A 27690-nucleotide genomic window follows, 5' to 3' on the forward strand; every position below is an offset into this window, starting at 1 on the left:
CAAAAAGTTATCACAGCCCAGTCCAGAGGCTAGTGGAAGAGAGATGGGTGGATTAAGAGCGACTGATTTGCATCGCTTCTCCGGATCCGGCCCAGAAAGACAGGCTGGGTCGGAGTTGGGGTAGTGGAACCAAATGAGGGTTCAGAGGCGCGAACACAGTTTGGTAGGACCAGCCTCTTCTCGCCGCCCACCGTCTTCAGAAGGCAGCTCAGCCAAGCCGGCCGGCTGGTGCAATCTCCCGAGCGCCTTGCATTGATCCCAAAGGGGGACGAAACACCGAAAGCGAGGAGCAATCGTAACCGTAAAGGGTTGGTGAATGAGACCAATGCGGACGCAAGCTTTCTAATGAGAACCAATCGACACAGGGCTTGCGACAGCGGACCAATGGGGCGCCGGTTTGACGCTGGAAGAAGGCAGGGGCTTGGTGCCCGCGGCAGACTAGCAGGGCTGCTGTTAAGAGTCGCTGGTGTTCCACGCGGTCTGTCCTATTTAGCTGACTAGCTGCTCTTTTTGCTGCACCATGGACGCCCTGAAGCAAGTAATCAACTTCGGGCCCGGGCCCGCCAAACTGCCGCACTCGGTAAGACTCGGCGGCGTGCTTGGGAGTTAGCTCGAATTAGATCGCTCACCTGGGTGGTTTTGCATCCGTGCTCCGGGTGCCCAGATCCCGGCTTCCAACGCGAGTCCCCCAACCTCTTTGCAACCTGCATGCATGCGGGGTTCAGGAGCTCTTGTGAGAAGGATTCTAGAAGAATGGATTTGGCAGAGGAAGCTCTTTGGGACATGTCTCTGCAGCTGTTCTTGGCTCTGACTGCAGCTCTCCTGCATGCAGATCCCGTGGCCGTGCCTTCTCCCCGACCCAACTGGACCAGGCGGGAAATGCGGCGCGGTAGAAAAGAAAAAGTTCTTATCTCGGCTGTGCTGCAATCCCTGGCAGTGTGCATGGAATGCATGACTGGGTACTGTGAGTGAATGATACAAGGGAATGAGCAGATAATAGATTTTGCATACTGCAGTGGTTCAGGATTTCTGAAGGGGATTGCAAACTGAGGGATCGCTTGCCCTCACCCCCAAACGTATTTAGTTCAGCCGTCGCTGGGAATACTGTAGTCAGAAATTAGATTTGAAAACCCCCTGGTTCCTGTCCTCCACAGAACTGACCCATTCTTTCTTCTCTCTGTTGTGTTTTTAAAACCTGCTTGTCCTCTAAATTAGGCATTCAATGATTCAAACTCTAGTAGCATTGGTCTGCTTTAGTCCAGTCTGTTCACTTTGTTCTGGAGCAAGTAGATTAGATTCCCTCCCCCCCCCCCCCCCCGCCCGCTACAACCACACGAAGTAAACGCAAGTGGAACTCAATTCTTGCCTCCCAGCCCCCAGCCAGGCTCTGGCCCCTCCCTTCTCACCACCCTCCCCAGGAGCACCCTCCCGCAGCTCCATCAGCTGTGAAGAAGGCAATGTCTCTGATGTGCCTTGCACCCTTTGACAGGCTTCCGCCGCCTGTCTGATAATGTGCAGCAGCATGGGAGTGTAGCCAAGTATTTTACAATTATCTATTGTTGAACACTAGAAATGTCCCTGGGACAGAGCCTTCTCTGTGTGGTGGTAAGAACAGGGAATCTTACAATGTGAGAGAGGAAAGGAGATCTTGCTCTTCCGGGGCGCTCACAGTAGCTGAGAACAGAGCCCACCTGCAGCACTGGGGATTGAACCTGGCCCTGCACGTGCTAGGCATGTGCTCTTTCTCTGAGCTGCATCTCCAGCCCCCAGGGCTCATTTTTTTCTGTTACCATTGTTCATTTTCGCTGATAGAGCTATGGAAATAATTCCTGTAGTGCCCCTCATGCCCAGCTGTGTTTTAGAGTCTTCCAAGTATTTGTATCCCCCTGTTATTTGTTATGAAATTGATTATGGTGGCATTTGTCATAAATAATACACTTACTTATTAATTATTTTTCCTGAGAGGACTTTTTTTTTCCTTCTGTTACCCTGTAACCTGGTGGGGCAGGTGCTGCTGCTTGGGTGTCTTCTTGATTTAGTTGAATTGTAAAAATTAGAAAAGTTTTCAACCTCTGTCACCATAGTGGAAAATATGTTTTACAAGATGATGAAGTACATGCATTATAATTATAATTATAATCTAAAAAAATATTAGGAAATAATATTTATCCTACTTGTGATATACACTCTTTTTGTGTTCTATTCTGCTCTAGTTTGCTCTGTTTCCTTAAATAAATTAGTTGTGAACCACAAAAACTATTGCATTCTGCAGTTTGGAAAAAACCTCACTGCATTATAGGGGTGTGTTTGTGGGTGGGTGGGGGGTTTGGCTAGAAGTCTTTTTAAAAACTCCTTGTGATGATTTTAGAAACTTTTATAGTTGTATTTTTCAAGGAATGCTGTCTAGAAGAAAAATTTAAAGTCTTAAAGCAAATTCAAAGATGTTTCTGGGGATGGTGGTATAGCTCAGGGGTAGAAGGCTTGCCTAATACTTGTTAAATGAGGCCCTGGGTTTAGTCCTCAACACCAAAAAAAGTAAAAATTAAAAAAAAAAATAGTCTGGATTATTTTGTTTCTCTTTATTAAACAAAAGGATTCACATAAGTTTGTTTTTATTCTTTTTGGTTAACTGTACATATATATGGTGTAAGATTTTATCACCTGTGTACTCTGTGATCAAGTTAGTAATTTGATCAGCCAGTGCTAGCTAATAAGCATTCAACAATTCAAAACACAATAACACTTTCTTGAACCTCACCGTTGAGGCAGTCTTTGTGTAATTCTTATTAAAATACTTTTTCAGACAAGTTGCAGGTCAGCTTGTATTTTAATGATGTCTTCCTTATCTAACATCTTTTAAAGAAGTAATCTCCCATTTGGAGTCCACACAGGGTCTCTTGTTCTTTGTGTTCATTTCTTAGAGCTTTTCATTTTCTCTGTATTTTTTGTTATGGAAATCCTCAATTCACTCAGGTTTAGAGAGAATAATGTAGTGAACTCCCAGGTACCCATCTATCAGCATTTTGCTAATCTTGTTTTAGCACATTGAGATAACACCCCCAACCTCCTTCAAACCCAGGGCTTGGGATGAATCTTAATTTACAGCAGGTGCTTCCTTTTTTTTTTTTTTTTCTTTTCTTTTTCCCACCTTACCTGTCCTAATCTTAAAAAAAAAAAAAAAAAGACTGGAAAATTGATTTAACTGTATCTCTATAATTAGAGACTAATTGATTTTTTTGTTTGTTTGTTTGTTTCCTGGACCTAGAACTTTATGCATCCTGTACATTTAACTTTTAGGGAGTGGCAAATGAGGTTGTGGAGGGAACATTTTCTAGGGAATTGGTAAATTCATGTCTTTGGGAACGCATGTCTTAGCATCTATTTTGTTGCCTCATTTCAGGCTCAACTTGTGTGTAAGTTGCATTAGAAAAGCTCCTGTGGGAATGGGGAGGAGGAGGTTTGCCTGGGACAGAAGCCTGGGAATCTCACAGGCTTGTGTGTGGACTCCCTCTTCTTCTTCAGGTTCATATATACAGAGGGAAAGCTGTGTATAGCATATTGAAATCACTTTTTTTTTTCTTCCAGGTGTTGTTAGAGATTCAGAAAGAATTATTAGACTACAAAGGAGTGGGCATTAGTGTTCTTGGTAAGATTTGCTTTTGGATTCTGGTCCTGGTTTCAGAGGGAGTTAATTTATTAAATGCAGTCAGCCTAGAATTTCTACAGGTCTTCCCAATAGGCTTTTGTAGATACATTTTTAAACTTTAATAACTGTGTTTGCTAGGAACAATTTTGAAGATGACATAAATGCTGGTGGGAGGCTTAGACATCTCAGCTTTCTGTTTCATGATTTTTTTTGCTAATAACATAATCTGTGACCAGAAGACCCTGTACTTTTGCATAACAGTACCATCAAACATTTATAATTTCTTTAATTCAATTTAGAATTTTTGTTATACTTCAAGTACAAATTTACTAAAGTTTAAAAGTACACAAGCCTTCTATGAAGATTTTACACATTAGTAATTTTTTTTTTTTTTTTTTTTAGAGAGAGGGAGAGATTGGAAGAGAGAGAGAGAATTTTAATATTTATTTTTTAGTTTTCAGCGGACACATCTTTGTTTGTACATGGTGCTGAGGATCGAACCCGGGCCGCACGCATGCTAGGCGAGCGCGCTACCGCTTGAGCCACATCCCCAGCCCCCACATTAGTAATTTTATTGTTCAGTTTCTCTCCCCTGTGGTGTTGGGCAAGAGGACCTCTGAGTTCTAAAATCAGTTTTCTTTTATTTAATTTTTTTGTTTTGAAAGTTCCAAAGGCTACATGGTATGAAGAGACCATAGTGGGGGTTGGCTGGGGCTGGGGCTCAGTGGTAGAATGCTTGCCTAGTATATGTGAGGCACTAGGCTCAATCCTCAGCACCTCAAAAAAATAAAATAAAGCTATTCTGTCCATCTACAACTAAGAAAAAAAAAAAAAAGGAAGAAAGAAAGAAAAAAAAAGAGACCATAGGGTTAACTGTACTGCTTATTTGTGTTAACTTATTTGTGTTCCTGTGGGTTTGAGACATATACTTAGATTTCTGTCAAGTGAAATCACAGCCTGGAATTTTGTGCTCTGTCCTAAAAAGAAACCAATGCCCATGGATTCCTGTTTGTGAGAAAGATGTGGTATTCACAGTCTAATGAGAACCTAATGATGCGTTTAAGTGGCTTGTTCATTGCATGTGACTTGAAAAATCATTTTGCTTTGACTATAAGACTAAAATGTGCACGACTTGAAAATAAATTTGGATTATCCCCTACACTAAGTGAGCATGGGCCCACTATTTGAATGCAAAGTAACTGATATTTTTCTTTATTATTTTCTTGCCAATTTTGTAGACATTTTTGTTGTTTATCTTCCACAGAAATGAGTCACAGGTCATCAGATTTCGCCAAAATTATAAACAATGCAGAGAATCTTGTGCGGGAGTTGTTGTAAGTCTAAAAAAGGCCAAATTACTTTTGTTCAGTATTTCATAAACCTGGATGTCTGTTATATTATTTTCTATATTTTGTGTTTGTTCATAATATTCTACGATTAAAAACAAGCTTTTTAATCCCCTCCCAGATTCACTATTGGTACATAATGTTTCTTATGTGTTTTCCAGCCTGCATCCGTGTGTTATTTTTATTTTATACGTTATTTCCAAAGATGTGAAATATCTTGGAAAGATTTTTAGCATTGTGCCAGTTAAATTGGCTTGAAAAGGCCTTAAATGAGAAAGAAATGGTCACCTTTTTCAGCATAAATAACTATAATCTAGTTCAGGAATTCTTAAAGTGGAAGCTTTCTGCTATCTGTCAATTAATTACCTGGTTACGGGTTGATGTTAAACAGTTCAAGGCTCACCTGGATTTGCTGAGTCAGAATGTCTGGAGAAACTATTTGTAAGAGGATTTGGGGAAATTTAAGAGTTCTTAACTCCAGGTACTGCTCTGCCTTGATAACATTTAAAGGAGAGAAAGAAAGGTTTTAAATATGTAGATACAGTTGCATATACATATGGCTTTTTTTTTTTTTTTTTTGGCTTGGTGGGGAATGTGTTCTACTACTATAGCTATATCTCTAGCCCTAAAACCACGTTTTTTTTTTTTTTTCCTGCTTACAAATATAATGCACATTTATGATAGAAAGTTCAGAAATAGACTGCAACTTATAAATTAAACTGAAATTATCTATAATCCCACCAGTCAGAGATAATCAACATTGAAGGTCTGTTCTGTTCTGACATCATCATTTTATTAAATTGTCCTGATTATTTCATAACTTTTTTTTTTTTTTTAAATCTTTTGGTACTAAGGATTGAAGCCAGGGGTATTTTACCACTGAGCTACATTCCCAGCCCCTTTGATTTTTTATTTTGAGACAAGTACTCATTAAATTTCTTAGAGCCTTATTAAGTTGCTGAAGCTGACCTTGAACTTGTGATCTTTCTGCTTCAGCCTTCGGAGTTGCTGGGAGTATATCACTGCCCGGCCATAAATTTGCTTTTTAAAGTGCTTTGAGAAGCTGATTAGATGGCAGGCTTGGAGGTAATTTTGTGAGGAATAGTGGAGGCCCATTGCACTGAGAGTGTTCGGATCTGGTGATCATCTGCTTGGCCCATCTTGCCCACGTCTGCCCATTGGGTCCCCTGTGACATTCATGGAATGATGAAGGAAGGAATATTTGGAACTTTAGCCTGGGACATTGGCATTGACCAGATGGCTGTAGGCCTCTTCTGACTAGAACTACTATTTAATTATGGACCTAACCTCCTAACCAAGCTCCTGTCTATCCCCCTGTACTTGGACTTCTGCCTGGTTTCCTTGCATCTGAATAACTGGTAGAGTCTCCTAAGATATGTGTGGCTGCTTTGCTATTTTACTGGCTACAGAATGTAGGCCAGGCAGAGTTCAGAACAAGATATTGCACACCACCTTTCCCCCAAGACCCTACTCAGTTGCCCTGTTCTTTATTATTTATGTGTATGCTAGAGCCCTGTTCCTTAGCCACTTGCCTTTTGTACCCCTTATTCTAAGCTCTGACTGCTCTAAGGCTTGGGTCCAGCTTCCCTGGCCATGGATCCCTGAAGCTGGTGGTATTCTGCTGCCTGCAGCCATTAGAATTATCATCTTAATTTTCCATCCTGGAGTCAAAAATTTTTGTTCTTAATCTTGATCTACATTGGGTTTGTGATTACATGACTTGGTCTAAGTGGTAATCAAAAATCCCTCCCCAGGGTCTTCCTGATTCATAGCATGCTATCTGACATAGAAAGTTTCAGGAGTTTCAGTGACAAGTGACGGGAACCTACCTCACTAGCTTTAGCAAAAAGTGCAATATTTACCCCCTTAGAGAAGTACAGTGGATTTAGGAGCTCAGTTGATACCAGGAAGGTCTTCTCCTTCTCCTGCCTCTGCTTTCATATGTGTTAGCTTTGCCAGATGGCCACTAGTGGTTTTAGGATTAGCTCCCACAAATTTATTCTTTCCCTCAAAAGAAAGTTCAAGCAAAGATCTAAGAATTGAATACCATTGGCCAGCTCGGGGGAGGGATGATTCCCTAAGAATAACAGGGTATGTTACTAGGAAAAGGAGGAGATGCCTCTGTTCAGATAGTAGGCTGTAGGCTTCCACAATAGTCCCAATAAATCGTTGTCCTATGAACAAATGGGTAAATGACTAAATTGGCAAGACAAAGTGGTAGTGGGACTTTACTGTATTACTTATAGAAAAGCCACCCAAGACAAAGCACTTGGTAGAGTATCACTCATTCTCCATCTTTGACCTTGTGAGTCTGTTTATGTGCGGTTACTTGTGTTTCTGTCCAGGGCAGTTCCAGAAAACTACAAGGTGATTTTTTTGCAAGGAGGTGGGTGTGGCCAGTTCAGTGCTGTCCCCTTAAACCTGATTGGCCTAAAAGCTGGAAAGTGTGCCGACTATGTGGTGACTGGATCTTGGTCAGCAAAGGCAGCAGAGGAAGCCAGGAAATTTGGGACTGTGAACATTGTCCATCCTAAACTTGGGAGCTATACAAGTAAGTTCTGGGAGCTGGGCTGGATAGTAATGTGCAGATTGGTGGCTTACCCCTGCATAGGGTGATATGCAGTTGATTTTAATGCTTTCTTCCCCTTGTCAGCATTTAGTTTGATACCATTTAGGTTGGGTGGTTGCATTAATAGAAGACTACTAAGTAGCTTCTGCAAAACAGAGTACTGATAGGCTCATGTAGGTGAAAAGTCCAACAGCCAGTTTGGCTTTAGGTATGGCTTGATCAGGGGTTCTAACAATGCCTTTGGGCCCTGATGTCTCCTTGTTTTCTCTGTGATTTCCTCCACAGCCAGGAAAAGCTGACCCCTCTTTCTGGGACAATGACTATAGCTGCTTCTGACGTTACTTATATTCTCCCTAAGTTTCATATGCTAGGGAATTTTCAGTGACAGTCTCATGTCTCGTGCCCAGTCTAAACAAGTCCCTGTGGCTGTATTTGAGTCACATTCTAGCTCTTGAGCTGTAGATTGAATCAGCTGTTCTGAAACCACATTTGCTGAAAACCTGGTGAGGGCCAGGGTCTCAGGAAGAAACTCCTGAACTCTTAGTGGACACAGGATAGATGGATTCTGGGTGACAAGAAAAAATTATTTAGAGATCCACCATGTTTTTTTTTTTCCTTTTCTTTTGGTTCTGGGGATTTAACTCAGGGGTGCTTTACCTCTGAGTCATATCTGTAGCCCTTTAAATTTAAGACTGGGTCTCACCAAGTTGGCAGGGTGCTTTCACTTGTGAAATGCTTTGGGATCAGCTTTTTAGTAAAGGGGGAGAAGTGTCAGTCTCCTGGTCAACACCAATCTATATTAGAAAGGAGGGTAAAAGTGCAAAGTCTCAAACTTGTCTTCTGTGATAGAAATTCCAGATCCAAGCACCTGGAACCTCAACCCAGATGCTTCCTATGTGTATTTCTGTGCAAACGAGACCGTGCATGGTGTGGAGTTTAATTTTATACCTGATGTCAAGGGAGCAGTACTGGTTTGTGACATGTCCTCAAACTTCTTATCCAAGCCAGTGGATGTTTCCAAGGTACAGTATAAGAAGAGTGGTTTCTTTAGGGGGATTCTAGTCCTTGAAGCCAGGGCAGATGTCATTGAAAAGACTGACATTTGCTTGCAAGTGGGCCACTCCTGCACCAGGTGCATGAAACCAGGGGGAGAATGTCTGCAAAGAACAGTGCTGGACTTTTGGATGTTTTTAAAAAAATTTAAAAATATGAAAATTTTAAAAATTTTAGAGTTTTACCATTTGAAATTGTTAAAAAAAATTAAACATTGTACAGATAAATTTTTGGGATAAAAAAAAATTGTGTTTCTTCTCTTGGTTGCCAAGAATATTTAGAAACTTCATTTTATTTTTTCGTGGTGCTTGGGGATTGAACCCAGGACCTTGTGCATGCCAAGCATGCATTGTTCCTCTGAGCTACATCTCCAGCCCAGAGGCCCAGGATTAAAGACTGTTTGGGTGTGGAATGGAGGTGTGCTGTGAATGTGAATGTGAATATGGACATGGCCTTTACAATGCTGGACTTCGGTAGCCCCTTTCAGGTGAGATCCAGGCCTTGGGCCTGGTGATGTTCCTACAGACCATGGGATGCTCTCTAAACAGGAGTGGAGTCACTTCCTCAAAAAAACATGCTTTAGAAAGAAGTTGGGAAGTTTGCATATATTGATAGAAAATGACCACAAATGCTTCTAAAGCAGGATACCTTTCTGTTTTTAAGTTTGGTGTGATTTTTGCTGGGGCCCAGAAGAACGTTGGCTCTGCTGGGGTCACAGTGGTGATCGTCCGGGATGACCTGCTGGGGTTTGCCCTCAGAGAGTGCCCCTCCTTCCTGGAGTACAAAGTGCAGGCCGCAAACAACTCGTTGTACAACACGCCTCCATGTTTCAGGTAACTTTGGGTTGTGTCGCTATGGACCCCGCGAGGAGTTCTTACTATTTCCTATTAAAGAGGGGATGAGTTTTTAAAGTAGAGTGTGCTCCTATGAGCCATGACCTAATAGCCCCAAATATTTTACCAGGATTCTTTGTTCACGTCTCCCCCTTGACCTTCTACTGAGCAGTTTTTCTTGTTGCCCTTTGTAAAAACATTTTTAAATTTTTGGGCCATGTTTTTGATCTTGGTACTTCAGGCCGCACTGGCTTGAACTGTTGTCCTTTTATGAACTGTAGCTGGCTTCTCTTCAGTTGGTAGGAACCTGCCTTGCAGTATCTCAGGGAGAGAAAGGCTGCCCTGCTTTAGAGTCTTTTCACTTCCAGATTTTTGTGAAAACCTTCATGATGCCTAGTATTTCACCCTTGGTTGGGAAATTCTGCTACTTACTAACTGTGTGACCTTAGGAAGTCCCTACCTGTCTGATATTGGGAGTAATAACTGTACCATCCTCAATGGGTTACTGTGAGGATTATGTAATCTATCTATCTATCTATCTTAGTAAGTACCTGGTACTTGGTGACTTATATATGTCAGCTGCATTCTTTCTTTTTTTTTTTTTTTGGTACTGGGGATTAAACCCAGGGTTGCTTAACCACTGACTGGGCCATATCCCCAGCCCTTTTTTGTATTTTGTTTAGAGACAGGTCTCACTGAGTTGCTTAGTGCTTCGCTGTTGCTGAAGCTGGTTCTGAACTCGTGATCCTCCTGCCCCAGCCTCCCAAGTCTCTGGGATTACAGGCATGCACCATCATGCCTGGCCAAGCTGCTTTATTTCTGTTGTTAATTCCCGGAGCCTCAGCAGGGGCAGTGTGACAAAAGGGAAGTGCCAGAGTTTATTAATTTATCTTTCCAGGCAACTATGATGTAAAACAGTGGTACTTTATGTGTGGGACTCCATTAACCCTCCCAATCGCATAGGAGGTGGATACTATTACTGTTTTCATTTTGCAAGGGAGGAAGCTGAGGTCACATTCTAAGAAATGGCAGTGTTGGGATTTGAGCCCAGGCAGCCTGGGTGCCTTCCACCCTGTATTTTGGTACTTTGCAAAATGACCAGAGTGGATTTGTTTTTTAAAGGATTCTGTCTTAGGAGAATGAGTCCAGTTCTTCCATTCTATAGGATTTTTCCATGAGGGGCCAAAGTTCTCTTAAACTTAAAGGGGTGGGTAGGCTACTATGCATTTAGTAGTTCCATCTGGGTCAGGATTTTGTTAAAGCTCTCTCCTCCCCTAGGTGCTGCCTGTGGAGAATGTCTCCCATGTAGTCTACTATAAGAAAGAAAGGAGATTTTTTTTTTTTCACAGTTAGAACTCCAGTGGAAATTTCTGCAGAAATCCAGGTATAGAGCAGATCCTCATTGTGTGTCCCCCATTTTCCTCAGGGATGTTCTAGGGCTAATTCTCCTGGTCATCTCTAAACTCCACTTTCTTGTAACTTGGCTGAAAAGATTGCTGAAGTGCGAGTGTGTCAGGGCGGACTGAATTCTGTCTCCTACTCCCTTGGTTTACCACTGGGGCTCTAGGCAGGGAGGTAGCACCACTGGTCACTGGCTAGCCAGGGAGCACACTGGGCAGGCTCAGTGTTGCAGGTCCAGTGGGAGACTTCAAGGGCAGGGATCCTAGAGGGGGCTTTGTCAGGCTCTGTGGGGCAGGAGAGAGAAGGTGGTCATCCTTACTTGGAAGGGTACCTGAAGGTGGAGCTGGGGTACCTGCCTCGAAGTTAGGTTAGTCTTTCAGGGGGAGGCCAAAGCCACCACTGCCTTTTGAAGCAAGGAGGTGGGAGGCACAGGGAATGAGTACTGTCCCTGAAATGTGCATCAAGGCCAGTAAGTTCTGTTCAAAGCACAGCCTGGAGGGACAGGGTGAACAGTTGCTCCCTTAGGCACCTTTTCTAAGAGCTACCTTGAAGCATATTTTAAAAAATTGAACACATTTTTTTGCTGTTAGGGTGAAAATGGCTTAGTGAGAACAGTGAGATGCTAGCGGGAGATGAAAATGGCTGGAGATACAGAAAGTCCTCCTGGAAGAGTGAACCCCTACCAGCCCCTGTTTGGGCCTTGACTGACCTTGAACCCCTCAGCTGGTGCACTGGGGCTAGGAACACCACTTAGGGAGAGGCAGGATTCTTTTCCCAGGGCTGAAAGGGGCAAAATTTCTTTTACAAACAGATAAAATAGTGATAATTGAAAATGTCTTAAGGCAAGTTGGTATGGCTTAATGAATTTTGACTCCAATATTCCCCCTGGAGGTTGCTTTGCTTTGTTATACCTTAAAAAAAAGACAAGAGGAGAAAAGTTCTGTACAATTCTGCAAGATTGAGGAATAACCATGAGTCTGTGGGTTGAAATACTTGGAGTTCATTTGCAGTGCTTCAGCATTGAAGGAGAGGAAGTCCCCAGGGAAAACCTTTTCCACGTGGACAGAGAGATTTATGCCAGGTACTCTCCCCAGTCTTTGACTAGGAGGCCGGTAAGGCACCTAGCATACTTCCTAACACATAGGTAGATAAGGCTCCAGGTTTGAAAATGTGCCATGGATTTATTTTGTTTGTTTTATTTGTGTTTGTCAGAGCTGAAATACGACGGGCCCTGAGAACTTTGTTTTAACTGTGCTAGATAAACTGGGCTACAAATAGCTCTCTGTAGCCCTGAGCAATGAACTGGGGTGGAATAAAGGGCCACAGTGTCATTCTCTTTAACCCCTTGGTAGAACACATTAAACTCAATTAGCGGGCAGAGGAAACGATGCCTAAATGTCCCTTCTAACTCCACAAAACATTTTTTACTTATCATAACTACTAAACCTCCAAGTTTCAGAATGAGGGCAAGTAATGCATTTTTTTTTAAAAAATATTTATTTATTTATTTTGTTTTGGCGGACACAACATCTTTGTTGGTATATGGTGCTGAGGATCGAACCCGGGCCGCGCGCATGCCAGGCGAGCGCGCTACCACTTGAGCCACATCCCCAGCCCCAGTAATGCATTTTTAATTCAATCATTTTTATTTCAATAAAAATATGAAGTGAAGAAATGATGAACTCAGGTCACCTTTTTTACCAGAATGGGAGGTAGAGATGAAGTCTGTAGGTCTGTCTAGAGGGCTTAGCTCGCCCCAGGTTCCCTTACCCTGGGTGACATGCAAGAAACCTGGAGTCCTAGAATCCACAGGGGGGCGGATTAGTAGTGAAACCAGCTCTGGGAAAAGTGCTCTGCTCTCTGGTTGCTTTCATTAGTTCTGGAGAAAATTGAGCCACAAAGTCCTCAACCAGAAGCTCCTCTGCAGAATCAGAACCTTCGGGAGTTTCCCACGGGAGTTTCCCACGGGAGTTTCCCACAGGACTTCTGGGGAATGCTGTTCAAAGCCCTGGCACATGGCAGTAGGTTGTATTCCTTTAAGAAATTTGTGAAAGTAACACATACTCCTAGCAAAGACTTCCAAGTGAGCAAGTCACCAGGGTAACCACTTTAACTGCTTGTCGTGTATCTTGATAGATTCTTAACTGGGCATATGCAAATCCAGTCTTCCCTCAGTGTCCATCAGGGATTGGTTCCATGGATACCATAATTCTCAGATGTTCCTGTCCCTTATCTAAAATGGTGTAGTATTTGCATATAGCCAGTGCACATCCTCCTGCATACTTTAAATAATCTCTGGATTACTTGAATACCCAGTCCGATGCAAATGCTATGTAAATAGTTGTAATACTGTGTTGTACAGAAAATAATGATAAGAAAAAAGGTTTGTACATGTTCAGTGCAGACATAATTTTTTTTAAAACATCCACTTTTTTTTTTCTTAGTTGTATACAGGCACAATACCTTTGTTTTATTCACCTGTTTCTATGTGATGCTGAGAATCGAATCCAGTGCCTCACACACGCAAGGCAAATGCTCTACCAACTGAGCTCCAACGCTAGCCCCCAGACACAATATTTTTTTTTCTAAATATTTTCTGTCTAGGGTTGGTTGAATCCATGATGATGAACTCACAGATATGGAGGGTTGGTTGTATACTGAGCCATATATTTAATTGTTCAAATGCATTCAGACTTAAGTGAATTCCTTTCCCCCACCCAGCAATATGCCATGGGCACTCTCCCATGGTAGCTCAAATGCCTACCTTCTTTTTTTTTCTTTTTAATAGTGGTGTGGTATTCTGGAGAACTCTCAGTCTCACTTTTCTCATCTGTAAAAATGGTATAATGGTGGCTCTGACCTCCTCAGTGGATTAATCCATTGCTAGCTGAAGAGACTAGTGGGAAGTGATGGGAACTGTAGGCAGGTGTGGCATGGTTGGAGCAAGTAGGTCACTGGGGGTGTGCCCTTGGGGACTGTATCTTCTCCCTGGGTCTTTCTCCCCCCTTCCTCTTTTTCTTACTCCCTCTGCTTCCTGGCTGACACCCTTTGCCAAGATATTCTGCCTCACCTTGGGCCCAAAGCAAGTCCAGCTGACCATGGACTAAAACTTCTGAAACTACCAGCTAAAATAAATCTTCCTTCTTCCGAGTTGTTCTTCTCAGGAACTTATGTCACAGTGATGAGAAACTAATATAACTTGAGTTTTTGGCCCACCCAGTTGAGAGTCTGAGAGCCAGTCAGTATCAGGAACTTCCTGTCTTAAGCCTTTGGCTGTTGGAACATCTTCCAGACCTGGGCTCTCCTGTGAGCACCTGTCCTGGTGTTGGTAGACTGAAGGTGTCAGTAAATAAGAGGACAGCTGGGCTCAGGCAGTGCCACCCCATTTTTGTTGAGCATTGACTTCCATCAAATGTTTGCCTAATTCCCAGAGGACCTTTGTCCTGCCCCTTCTGGAGACAGCATAGCTGAGAGCTGACCTCCTCCAAACTCCCAACTCAAGGAGGGTGGTGTCTTGCTAGTGACCTGTAGTCAGTGAAGGACACATGGAAGGACACAGTTCCTTTTTAAAGATGGGACATTCAGAAGACTGCTGGGCAGAACCATCCACTAGTCTTCAATTCTGTGTATTTTTGGCTTAGTCTTGGGCACCTAACAACAAAGACACCACTAGCTGCCATTTGGGTGGTCCATCTGCCTGTGCCAGGCTCTGTGCTAGACGCAGGCCTTGCAGGGGATAGGGAGTTAAAATGCTTAGTTCAGAAAGGGTTGGGCCCAAGCAAGTTGTCGGAGGGACTGGGGTGCAGCCAGATCATCAACACTATACCATGTGCTCTCCATTTCTTTTATTTTCTTTTTTGTGGTATTGGGGATTGAACCCATGAGTGCTTTGCCACTGAGCCATACCTCCAGCCCTTTTTATGTTTCTATTTTGAGACTGGGACTCACTAGGTTGCTGAGGCTGGCCTTGAACTTCCTCTCCTCCTGTGTCAGCCTTCTGAGTCCCTGGGATCATAGGTGTCTGGTTTGCTCTCCATTTCTTGCTTCTCAGCTGGAATGTTGGCTTCAGTTTTTTTCAGCTGAACTTCTTTCAAATGTTTCCTAGAAGTGAGATCCCCTAGGGCTTTTACCTTATGCCTTACAGTATCACCAACCCCATGATTTTGCCTCTCTTCTCACTCCTGGGTGAGAGAAAATCCCAGGGAAGTTCCTACTGTTTACTTACTTACTTATTCATTTATTTATTTTTTACATTGCTGGGGATTGAACCTCACACATGCTAGGCAAGTGCTGTACTACTGAGCTATGTTCCCACACCCCAGGGTAGTTTCTAATTGGTCTGTATAGATTCTATGCCCAACTTTGAGACCAGGGGAGCAAGACTTGTTGGGAATTTGCATGTTGGGTCGGAAAGCCTAGGCTTAGATTCCCAAGGAGGCTCTGTAGTATGTGTGTAAACAGCAGCACTGGGATTGGGGTCTAGACTGTAACTGGGAGCCATGGCCTTAATCATTGCGCCATACCACATCTGCTAGGTGGAAGGCTTTGAGCTGGGTCTATGAGGTAGAAAAGGTGAACAGTGTGAACTTCCAGCCTTTCAAGCATAGCCCCAAACCCAGACACACAGAAGTATAAAAGAAGGACTGAGTGGTAAGCTACACAGGTATTATGGGCAAGGGCATCTGGGATCAGAGTTTAGGAAGTGAAGATTAACCCTGGAAGAAGTTGGGGAGTTGGACTCTGATGATTTGTTGTGGGAAGTATGTTCTAGGTGTCATGGAGAGTTTGCATTAGAGCTGGGCTGGACAGAAAGGGACTGATGTGACATCCATTGAACGGCCCTTAGAGATTTAGAATTGTATTGACCCTTCCTTGCCTCATGACATCCTCTTGTTTACATGTGGTCTGCATTTATCTTGTGTCTTTCCTTAATTTTATTTTTTCAGTATTGAGAATTAAATCCAAGGGCACTCTACTATGGAGCCAGCCCTTTTTATTTTTTGAGACAGGGACTCACAAAAGGTACCTAGGCTGGTCTCAAATTTGTGATCCTCCTGCCTTAGCCTCTGTAGAAGCTGAGATTATAGACATGCACTGCTGTGCCCAGCTATCTTTTTCTGTTTCTAATAATGTTTTTAAGATTGTCTTAATGCAAGGTACCAATTTATTTGAAAGGTAACAATTTGCATTAATGGCTTTTTGTTTTAATTTTCATTTTAGCATTTATGTTACGGGCTTGGTCCTGGAGTGGATTAAGAACAATGGTGGGACAGCAGCTATGGAGAAGCTCAGCTCCCTCAAATCTCAGAAGATCTATGAGATAATTGATAATTCTCAAGGATTCTATGTGTAAGTCAGTGGTGTTTTATCCCACGTTTTGCCTCTTCTGAATTAAAAACTGTATACCTTTGAAAAGCAGCCATAATCACCTTTCCCTAAGACAGTGACATACTGGTGAGTATGTGTGCACCTGTGAGCAGGAAGGTTGAGTTCTTCCCTGCTGCATCCCACTGCTGAAACCCAGGTTTTGGGATCCAGGTCCCAGTGGGTAATGGCTTTTCTCACTCCAAAGATATTGCCCTGGGGAAGAATCTCGGTGTGTCCCCTGGGATAAGTCCCTTCTACTCCCTCCTTCCTTGTGTGTCACTTGCTGGAAGCTTTCAGCTTTATTTGAGTCCTCCTGTTGGAGTCCCCTGGTATAATTGCCCACGCCTGGCTGCCTCCGTTACTATAGGAGAGATGCTCCCATCCCAGGCCTGTAGGGAGTAGAATTGGTTGTGGCACAGGTGTACTCCTAGTTAATATTTTCCTGACAAAGTGATGGATGAACATGTCTTGACCATTGCCAGCACCTGCGAGGGCTACAGAGAATGGACGGGTCTTGTATGAGTTTCTTAGGACAGCCATAACAAAGTGCCATATGCTGGTAGCTTAAAATAATAGAAATTCCATTGTGGAGGCCAGACATTTGAAGTCAGGATGTCATTAGAGCTTTGCTTCCTCCACAGACTCCAGGGGAGAATCCATTTCTTGCCTCTTTCAGCCTCTAGTGGCACCAGGTAGGGCTGCCTCACCCCAGTCTCCACCTCTGTCTTCACATGCCCTTCTCCTTTCTGCTTGGGTCCTCTTCTCTCTCTGATAAGAACTGGCCATTGGATTTAGCACTCCCACTCTGGGTAGCTCAGGATGATCTCATCTCCAGATCCTTCTATTTATGCCTGCAAAGACTCTTTTTCCAAATAGTTCAAGATTCACAGATTCTAGGGGTAGGACCTGGACATGGGGTCACCATCCAACCTACCACAGCAGGCTTCTCACCAAAATGCAGATGTGAGGCACCTAGTGCTGAGGAGCATGGGATCCAGAGAGTGTCCCAGCATCATTGCCATCTAGTGTGGCATGTGCAGTGTGTAAGTGTGTGTTTATGTTGACACTCAGTTGTCAAACTAGGACCCTTGATTTTTTAAATTTTTTTTCCACATGACATCTCACTATTGCCCAGGCTGGCTTTGAACTTCTGGGCTCAAGTGATCTTCATGTCTCAGCATCCTAAGTAGCTGGGACTTCAGGCTTTTGCTGCTACACATAGCTTAGGACCCTCATTTTTAGTGCTCATTATCTTTGAGTTTTACTGTTATAACAATAATATATCTATGCCCCTGCAGTAATGGGGAAATTTGTACTCTCCTTATTACATGGGTCACCTGGGATAGAAAATATAATGCTTCAGTTCTAACTTGGAATGTGTGTTTCAACCACGACTTGTCATGACTCTCTGTACCATCCGTGGTTGAGGGGTGGAGTGGACTCTGGACAGCCGGGGTGAAAGCAGCATAGTGCTGCCACCTTTCCCCTGAAATGCCTGTCACCTACATCTGTGAGTTCTTGGCATCTAGTGGCTTCTAGCCATAAGCCCTGGGGGAATTGGGCTTGGCTGGATATCTGGGCCTCTGGGTTCTGCTCCATGTGCCCTCTGGGGGAAGAGATGCACCCTGCACCTTCCTGTCTAATCTGTGGTTCTGTGCAACCGAGCTTGGTCTTGGGGAAGCTTCCATCCTATACTCAGTGTGGAGGTGGGGGTAGCAGTGCTTATAGGAACTATGCATGATTAGCAGGAAATGGTCCAAGGAGTTCAGGGCCAAGAGCTAAGGGATGTGGCATGAACTTGGAACAGGGTGATATTGTTGGGTTGGAGGGGACGGGAGAGCTTTTGGATGAGCTAGAGCCTTGGTGAGAGTAGAATTAGGCAGAGAAATGGGCGGGAGTACTTGTAGGGACTTGGAAGGCAGGGACGATCCCACAAAGGCATTGAGGGAGGAAGCACAGTGTATTGGGGAGCAGACAGTGGGCCTCCTGGTGGCAATGGCTTATGCTGGGATTGAATGGAAGTCATGGAGAGGTCTGAGATGTTTTTGGTCCATTTCTTCACTCTGCTGTTGACCCATCTATCTACCTTCCTGTGCACCTATTTACTCAGCCATCTAGCCAGTCACTCATTCACCCGCCCATCTTCCTGTTCATCTGTCCACCTCACCATCCATCCTGCAGATGGCTCCTGAGTACCCTGGGCTAGTCTTGCTCTAGGCTCCTGAGATACCTAGAAGAAGAAATCACCATCCCTGACTCCCCCAAAGTGCTCAGAACCTGAATGAGTGGAAACATTTGGTGATTATTATGTAGTGGAGAGCAGTCTATTAGCTGTAGCTTCACTATTTCTTAGGAGGAGTACACACATAAAAATGTCACCCTATCAACCACCTGCCTAAAAATGTCATCTCAGAATGACATTTCCTGAGGAGTCCAGAGCAGGTGCTAGCTCTGTCTCCTCTGTTTACTAAAAGCGGGAGACTCTCTAGCTGTTCCTGTGTGCCACTGAGCTCTCAGGAAACTCTTCACTCTTCTTTTGAACTATGGAAATAGTTTGGCAAGATGGCCCTGAAGCTGGGCAAGGTGGTGCATGCCCGTAATCCCAGCAACTTGGGAGGCTGGGGCAGGAGGATTGAGAGTTCAAAGCCAGCCTCAGCAAAAGTGAGGCACTAAGCAAATCAGTGAGACCCTGTCTCTAAATAAAATACAAAATAGGGCTTGGGGTGTGGCTCAGTGGTGAAGTGTCCTGGAGGTGGGGATAGCAGTGCTTCGGGCCTCACTAAGTTGCTAATCCCTGGTACCCACACACACACAAAAGTTGGCCTGGAATACTGAGAGATGGATCATGATTTGCAATTTGCTATTGTCTTTGCTTCTTGTTTTTATCTTTGTCATGAACCTCCTCTCCCTTCATGCTCCCTAACTTGTAAGGCAGCCCCTTTCCTAAGCCTCTCTGAGTGGCTTACTAGGGACTGCAACAACCTACCAGTGACCCAACGGGGAGTTCTTGGACTAGATGAGACAACCCTTGAAGTCCCCAAGTTCATTCCACAGCCTAACCACTCCCATGACACTGGTGACCTGGAGTTGAGTCCAAGTGGCAGCATAGCATAGTGTCTTGGGCCTCGAAGCCCCATATTGCCACTATTGGCACGCGACACTTGGGCAGATGACTTGATTGCTGTAAGCCTCAGTTTCCTCATCTGTGCAGTGGGTATAATAATGGCACATGTGTCTTATGATTGTCATGAGGATTAAATGGCAATGCCTGTGATATAGAGTATATAATAAGTAGGTTAAGAGGATGGGCTCTTGTGCTGGTTAATTTGCGTAAAGCACTGGAAACAGTGGCACCTTGTGAGTATTCCTCCTCATGAGTTGGCTCTTCATATTACTATTTGTGGTTGTTAATATGTAAAGTACTTTGGATGTTCCTGACACACAGTGCTTAACATACATTAGATATTAACTCTCTCATCATAAGGATGTTCAAGAGGCAGATTCCTTATCCAGATGTGAGGTCACCTTGGTTGCCTTCTTAGGAAAGAGAAGGAAGCATGTGATAGATCTAGTGAAGACTAAATTAAAATGAAGCAGGTGGAGTACCAGGCACTTTATACATAGGCTTTTTACACACTGTATTGCCATTGCTGCCCTGTGAAATAGACAGGAAGCATGTCTGACAGAGGCACAGACAGGATAAGTCACAGCTGGGAAGTGGGATCAGCCTGGGTACGAATGTGAGGTGGGTGGGCACTATGTCACCAGGGCCTGTGTGGCTCTTTAATTACTACACCTAAGAGATGAAAAAAAAAAAAAATCACAGATGGCAGATGGTGTGACTTTCTATATTAAAAGTGCAAGAACCAGCAGAAAACCGTAGGAATGATCAGTTGCAGAAGCGTGATCACTTAGAGCTCAGTTGTGATTCCATTCTCCACAAACATGCAATAAAGATGGAATTCCTAACAGACTCAGAATTATAAAATATCACCAGGTGCGGTGGTGCATGCCTGTAATCCCATCTGCTCAGGAGGCTGAGGCAGGAGCATTGCAAGTTCAATGCCAGCTTTCTCAACTTAAGTGAGGCCCTAAGCAACTTAGTGAGACTCTGTCTCAAAATAAAAAATAACAAAAAGGGCTCTGGATATAGTTTATTGTTTAAGCACTCCTGGGTCCAATACTGGTACCAATAAATAAATAAATAAATAAATAAATAAAATATTTAGCAATCAATCCAAATGTCCACCTGTTCAAGTTAAAGCAAAAGGATGGCTTAAAAACTTTAAAAATAGAAAATGGTACAGGATGAACTTAGCACATTATCTATTATAGTTATATAAAGCCTTGTTAATTTACACAGGGGCACTGGCACAGGGGTAGACAATAGGTGAGTTAAAGAAGTTCATAAATGGCTGGGCACAGTAGTGCATGCCTGTAATCCCTGTGGCTCGGGAGGCTGAGACAGGAGGATTGGGAGTTCAAAGCCAGCTCAGCAAAAAGTGAGGTGCTAAGCATCTCAGTGAGACCCTGTCTCTAAATACGATACAAAATAGGGCTGGGGATGTAGCTCAGTTGTAGAGTGCCCCTGAGTTCAATCCCCAGAACCCCATCCTCCCCACAAAAAAGAAGCTCATAAATGCCCATGCTTACTTGGGAATCAACTGCATGTTAAATTAGCTGAAAAATATTCATAACATGCTGTTTGAAGCCATGACGAATTAATTTAAACAAATTAGCATTATTTGCATCATGCCATACTCAAAAATAAATCTAATTAGTCAGAAAGTTCTAAGCTGGTTGCAATTATGCACACCTGCAATCCCAGTGATTTAGGAAACTGAGGCAGGAGGATCACAAGTTTGAGGCCAGCCTCAGCAACTTGGTGAGACCCTGTCTCAAGATTAAAAAATGAAAGGACATGGGGATGGAGCTCAGGGGTGAAGTGCCCCTAGGTTCCTCCTAGGTTCAGTCTCTAATACCAAGAAAAAAAATGTTGGTGAGTCTTTTTTAAGTTTAGGAATACAGAAGCCTTAACTAAAAACAAACTATTAATCTCAAAAGCAATGAAGTAAAAACTGACATTTAATTTCACAAAAATCTTAAAATTTTACATAGTGAACAAAAACAAATGTCAGACATGAGAAAAGTTTTGCACTATATAACAGAAAGGTTGCCATCCTTAATATAGGCAAGAACCCACAAATGACTGAAAAGGATGACCAAGTACAAATTAGGGCAAAGGGTGTTGCTTCTGGTTTAAACAATCCAGATGAAATACAGCTGGCTAACACACACCAAAAAATGCCCAAGTTCATTAGTTCTTTAGGAAGTGCAGATTAAAATCATGAAGTGTATTTTTTTACCTTTGATTGGTAGAAATTAAAAAGTAATTGATAACCTTTGGTGCTGGCAAAGGACCACAGTTGGATGGAAGTATTAATCTGAATAAATCTGGGGCAAAGTTTGCAATATCCATCAAAATTCAACGCAAACTTGCCAGAGATATTATGTCTAGCAGCCACCCTACTCTGGAATCCTGTTGGATGCAGCCATTTGCACAGAATTGAGCCGCTGTGGGTCCACTATAGGATGGGATGGTGAAAAATCTGCAGAGCGCTGCCACCATGCCTGTCAGTGGGGATTCGAGGAAGTTTAGTAGGATCCATGCATAGTAAGTGTTATGGTTTAGATATGAAGTGTCCCCCAAAAGCTCATGTGTGAGACAGTGCAAAAAGTTTTGAGGTGAAATGATTGAGTTGTCAGAGCCTTAACCTAATCAGTGCATTAATCCCAGATAGGCATGACCTGAGCGGTAACTGTAGGCAGGCAGGGTGTAGCTGAAGGAGATGTGTCACTAGGGCTGCCTTTGGGAAATACATTTTGTTCCTGGTGAGCAGAGCTTCTCTGCTTCCTGTCATGTCCCGAGCTACTTTCCTGTGCCCCCCTCTTCTGTCTTGATGTTCTGCCTTACCTTGGGCCTGGAACAATGGAGTCAGTCTGTGGACTGAGACCTCTGAAACTATGAGTGCCAAATGAACTTTTCCTCCTCTAAAATTGATCTTCTCAGATATTTTGGTCACAGCAGCAAAAAAGCTGACTAAGACAGTAAGAATAATGTGTACACTGGGAGTGAGGGTGTCTGAGCAGACACTGGAAGATGACTGTGTATGCCAACGGGCTAAAAGGAGAAAAGTGTAGAAAAGGATGTGGCTGTTAGTCTGTTTATGAAACCCACATTTGTATATGTAAATGTCACATAAGTATATACATGTTCACATATGCATACATATATACCTATTTTGACACGTGTTCATGTTTATATATCTGAAAATTCACGGAGGAGCACATACCAGCTTATTGTTGATAGCCACCTCTGGGAAGGGATGGTAAATCTTCATAATTTTACTCAGATTTTTTTAATCACATAAAGTAGTTTTTTAAAAAAAATGTACTTATTCACATACAGTTTTAAAATTGATTTTTTTAAAAATTAATTAACCAGCCATCCTCTTATCTCAGCCTCCTGAGTTGCTGAGATTACAGGCATGCACGATTACATCCATCTTAAACCTTTTTTTAAAAAATATATTTCAAAATTTTTCTTTCCTTTTTATATGTTCATGACAGTAGAGTATATTTTGACATATCATACATGCATGGAGTATAACTTCCCATTCTTGTGGTTGGACATGATGTGGAGCTACACTGGTCGTGTATTCATATGTGAACATCCAGCTCAGACTTCTCTGACTAATTAGAATTTACTAGTGTGGTGTGAGGCAGATAGTTCTGATTTGTGTAAGTGGAGACTGTAAGGTTTTAAACCATGGAGATCTATGACTATTTTATGGGCTTTTCTCTCATGTATTGTACTCTCTATTGTTTACGTGTTCATTTCTGACACATCTTTTGGAGGGGACAGACTGAAATAAGTGGGTCAACCCCTTGTCCACTGACCTGACATTCTGGTACCCCTGACCCTCACCACGTCTGTGAGACAAGTACCTCTTGTTGAAGCTGCCCCTTCCCTCACACGTACCCCTCCTCCAATACCCTGGGGAATACTTGGGGTGTTTTGGGGGTGCGAGGGCTCTCTGGAATGCTAATCCCCTCTGTGGGAAGGGTTTTCAGAAGATATGTTTGGGAGAAACTGTCCCTTCATGACCTCCCCCTGGGGATTCATGCCACAGGAGGCCCAGGAAGTCAGTAAAAAGCCTGGTCAGGCCACTTAATGCAGCATTCCCTAAATTACGATGGCTTGAGGCTCCCCAGGGCTGGGCTTGGGACAGGCCCTGTTTCTTTTGACCTAGAAAGTTCTTGGTAAGCGCTTTCCAGCAGGTCTCTCTGTCTCCCAGTTTCTTCACCCTCAGTCTCTGCTAGTTCTTTTTTTTCTCAAACTCAGATCTGTTGTGCAAACTTCTTGTTCATTGCTCAAGGACCTGGTCTAATTCCCAGCAGAGTGAATCCACAGGGCCCTCCATGGGCCAGGCCCTGCAGCTCTCCCCTGCTACCTTGTCCAGGAACCCCACACCCCAAGTAAGCTGGAGAACTTGCCCGCTGCCTCTGTGCCTTGGAGCTGCCGTAATGCCCTCCCTCTTCCTCTCCCTGTCTTGGCATCTCCCACAGCCCCTCTGAAACCTGTGGGCCTTCTCAGCAGAATTACTTGCTGTGCTCTGAATCCACAGGTTATGGCTCTTGGTCCTTCTTGAATGGAGCTGTTAATTCCCTGCAGAGCATCTCTCACTAGTTTGGGATCAGTTAACTCCCCTTGATCTTTTCCTTCTCCCTCACACTTGTTTCAGCAACATGGTCACGAGTGCTGTGTAAATGTCTGTTGCATGGCGACTTCAACTTTAATTTCTATCTTTTATGACATTATTGCTTTGTGATATCTCCTACTTTCATGATAGGATGGGTAAGCTGGGGAGGTGAACTCTAATTACAGATCCTTAATTTCTTGTAATTTTTTATCTTAACTGTGCTCTTTTATTGGTTCGCCTCTCTGATTGGAGCCTCATATTGGGAGCCTGAGGCACAGAATATCAAAAGAGGGTAGCCACTGAATATTTAATTTAAATGTCAGCTATGAAACTTGCTGTCTTCTGGAAGGGGGGGGCTTGGAATTGAGCCGAGTCTGCTGCAGTTGCTTGGTTCCCCTTCTTGCCTCTCTTCCTGGTGGTGTGTACTTGACTCCCATTAATTGTAATAGGGATCGTGGTTGTGCCAGAAGGGGGCTTCTCCCACTTCATTTATTTGCTGTTTAATTTTAGTGAATCCTGCCTATAGAAGTATAAGAATAAAATAGGATGTACTTAAGAAAAGGGAGAGAGGGCCATATGTTCTGCCTTTCTTTCATTCTGGAGTTATAGTTCAACTCATCTTCCATTTGTCTCTTCTGGTTGTCAGTGGAGAATAATTTTGGCTGCTTATCTTCCAAATCAGATACTGAAGTCAGATACTAATCTTTCCCAGACAAAAAATTCCTCATTCATTTTTGAGAGTCTCTGTGTGCCTTAGGCAGGGTGCTGGGAGTAAAAGGATAATTTTATTGCATTTAACAGATACTTATATAGCATTGATATGTTCTGGATGCTGCTTTAAATTGCACCAGGTATATCAGTGGCCTATCTCTGTGTCACAGAACACTCCAGAACTTACTAACTTAGCCCTTTTCCGTGCTCATTATTCTTTGGGTCAGCAGGTTGGGCCGAGCTCAGCTGGGTGCTTCTGCTGGTCCCAGGAGCCCTCAAAACTGAAGGCATCTGGTGATTGAGCTGCTGCCAGATGGTTTAACATGGTTTCACATGTCTGGCACTTGGTGCTGGCTGTTGGCTGGGATACTTACCTCCATTCTGCCAGCTCAGACTTGTGTAAGTGGCAGTGATGTTGAAGATGGAGAGAAAAGAAGCTGGTGTGAGGTAGAATTATTTATTTTGCAGTCCCTTGGCCAAACCAACTCATAAGGCCAGGCCAGAATCAAAAGGTAGAGAACTTGACCTTGCCTTGTTAAAACAAAACAAAAACATTTTTTTTTTTTTTGGTATTGAGGATTGAAGAATCCCAGGGCACCAAATTTACCACTGAACTACATCTCTGGCCCTTTTTATTTCTTATTTTGCTAAGTTTCTTAGGGACTTACAGTTGCTGAGGTTGGCCTTGAAGTTACAATCCTCCTGTTTCAGGCTGTGGAGTTGCTGGAATTACAGGTGTGCGCCACTGCACCCAAATCTTTAAAAAAATTTTTAATTGTGCCCTCAAAATTCTCTGTTAATACTTGGTTTATTTAATATATAAACTCTTGAGGAAAGGTTCTGATAGTGTTCTCACTGTTCTGGGAGGAAAGTGAGGCACAGGAGGAAGGTAACTTGGTCGAGGTCACACAGCTTAGAACAATACAGGGTGACAAACCCTTTAAAAACTGCTCCTCATTATTTTCAAGCCTTCCAAACACTGTTAGGACAAATATACCTCTGCATCTGAACAGAGAAAGGGTCCTAAACACTTGCTATATGGCACCCTTGTGTTGGATCCTTCCTACCTGTTGAATCTTTGGATCATTGCAACTAATTTGCAGTAGAGGTATTATTCCCAATATTCAGTCGAGGAAACTGAGGCTTACAGAAATTAAATACAAATCTTACAAGAGTCTGGTCTGTCTAGGTAAATTATAAATGTCCTGGGACAGATTTTTGGTTTTGTTTTAATCGTCTGCTTGCATCTAGAAAATGGTTTTTAAAAACTTGTAAGTTTCTTAATGATAGCCTGTGCATTTCAGAAAAGTAGTTGGAATATGAAATGTGTTTTTCAGATGCCCAGTGGAGCCCCAAAATAGAAGCAAGATGAATATTCCATTCCGCATTGGCAATGCCAAAGGAGACAATGATTTAGAGAAAAGATTTCTCGATAAAGCACTTGAACTCAATATGATTTCCTTGAAAGGCCATAGGTGAGTACACCTCCAAACCAGATGCTTCAGAGATTTTTTTTCTTTTTCTTTCTTTCTTTTTTTTTTTTTTTTGGACTAGGGATTTGACCCAGGGGTACTTCTTTACTGCTGAGTCATATCCCGGCTGTTTTTATTTTTTATTTTTGAGATAGGGTCTCCCTAAATTGTTTAGGGCCGCACTGAGTTCCTGAGGCTGATTTCAAATTTGTTGTCCTGCTGCCTCACCTTCCCAAGTCACTGGGATTACAGGCATGGGCCATAAGCCTGGCTTGGTTTTGTTTTTCAAAGGCAAAACAAAACACATCTGGGAGCCTGCTCAGCTTGGAGGAGCAGTTTTGTTAACTTGGGGGAAATAGTTGTCTCAGTTGTATTCCTTCCTCCTGTCTATAGAACCCAGGGCACAGTTCCCTGGCTCCAGTGGAGTCACAGCTTCTATGAGGTTTTGTTAAAAATTACCTTCGAAAATCTCTTAACTGCTTTTACAGCCGTCCTGTCTGATGAGGCTGGCACCACTCTTTCTATTGTTAGAACATTGCTGCGTCTCCAGCTGAACACCAGAGGATTAATTTTACATACTCCAAAAAAATAAATGTCCTCACACAGGACACCAGCAGCAGCGAGCTGCACATCCCAGTCTGGCTGTTGCAGCAGGATCATGAGTGGCCTGGTGCCGAGCCCCACGGTCACCATCTTCATCGATGGATCTTTTCTCCCCCTTATGTAGTTTTTGTATTTATCAAGAGTGAATAGTTTGAATTAGTCCAGGTGTGAGCAGCACTTTCACTGCATAAGGGAGATTTTTTTTTTTTTCTAATGACTCAGACATGGAAGCTAAATGCCACCTGTTGGGGGTTTTCAGGTGGGAGGTTGGGCACTGTTGGCCTCCAGTGCTGTAGCTCTCAGGAGTGATGATTAGGCAGAGTTGTGTTGCTACTGAATTAGATGCGCGCACGCGCGCGCGTGTGTGTGTTTGTGTGTGTGTGTGTTGGATAGAATCCAGGGCTTCTTTCTTGCTGGGCAAGTTTTCTGCCATTGAAACCCCCAGCCTCTACTTCTTCTTTTTTTTTGGTACCCAAGTGTGCTTTATCACTGAGCCACATCCCCATCCCTTTTTATTTTTTTGAGACAGGGCTTTGCTAAGTTTCTGAGGCTGGCTTTGAACTCGTGTTCCTTCTCCCTCAGCCTCCTGAGATGCTGATTACAGGAGTGCACCATTGCACCCAGCTGATACTCTGATTCTTAATGATTGAATCTGTTTTGGTCATTCTAGGTCTGTGGGAGGCATTCGGGTCTCTCTGTATAATGCTGTCACCACTGAAGATGTTGAAACCTTGGCCACCTTCATGAAAAATTTTTTGGAGATGCATCAGCTATGAAAGAGACCTATTCTCTGCCTTTGTATAATGTATACAGAGTTTAAAGTAATTGGGAATGGCTACAAAAACTTGACAGGTTAAGTTTCAAATAAACATGCTTATTATAGATTCCATTTTCAAAGAACAACA

The 27690-nt window shown here is 43.2% G+C and overlaps 2 protein-coding genes across 3 annotated transcripts in view; both read left to right on the top strand.

The window, feature by feature from the left end:
• Positions 1–27690, top strand: part of LOC308642610 (centrosomal protein of 78 kDa-like) — an 845412-nt gene that overhangs the window by 94678 nt on the left and 723044 nt on the right. The gene's annotated exons all lie outside the window — the stretch shown is intronic.
• LOC308642827 (phosphoserine aminotransferase) lies at positions 448–27619 on the top strand. Its single transcript, XM_081282197.1, has 9 exons — positions 448–580; positions 3586–3646; positions 4911–4980; positions 7359–7564; positions 8432–8604; positions 9299–9468; positions 16090–16218; positions 26048–26185; positions 27456–27619. The coding sequence occupies exons 1-9, from the start codon at positions 521–523 to the stop codon at positions 27559–27561; spliced, it is 1113 nt and encodes a 370-aa protein (XP_081138323.1). The 5' UTR covers positions 448–520; the 3' UTR covers positions 27562–27619.

Source organism: Spermophilus citellus (assembly GCF_964194105.1).
Source record: "Spermophilus citellus genome assembly, chromosome: 2".
NCBI lineage: Eukaryota > Metazoa > Chordata > Mammalia > Rodentia > Sciuridae > Spermophilus > Spermophilus citellus.

Bases quoted from the DNA above. Each gene is read 5' to 3' on its own strand.
- LOC308642827 (XM_081282197.1), top strand. From the start codon at position 521: ATGGACGCCCTGAAGCAAGTAATCAACTTCGGGCCCGGGCCCGCCAAA. The intron at 3,647-4,910 runs GTAAGATTTGCT...TATCTTCCACAG, and splicing joins AGTGGGCATTAGTGTTCTTG to AAATGAGTCACAGGTCATCA. The intron at 8,605-9,298 runs GTACAGTATAAG...TCTGTTTTTAAG, and splicing joins AGCCAGTGGATGTTTCCAAG to TTTGGTGTGATTTTTGCTGG.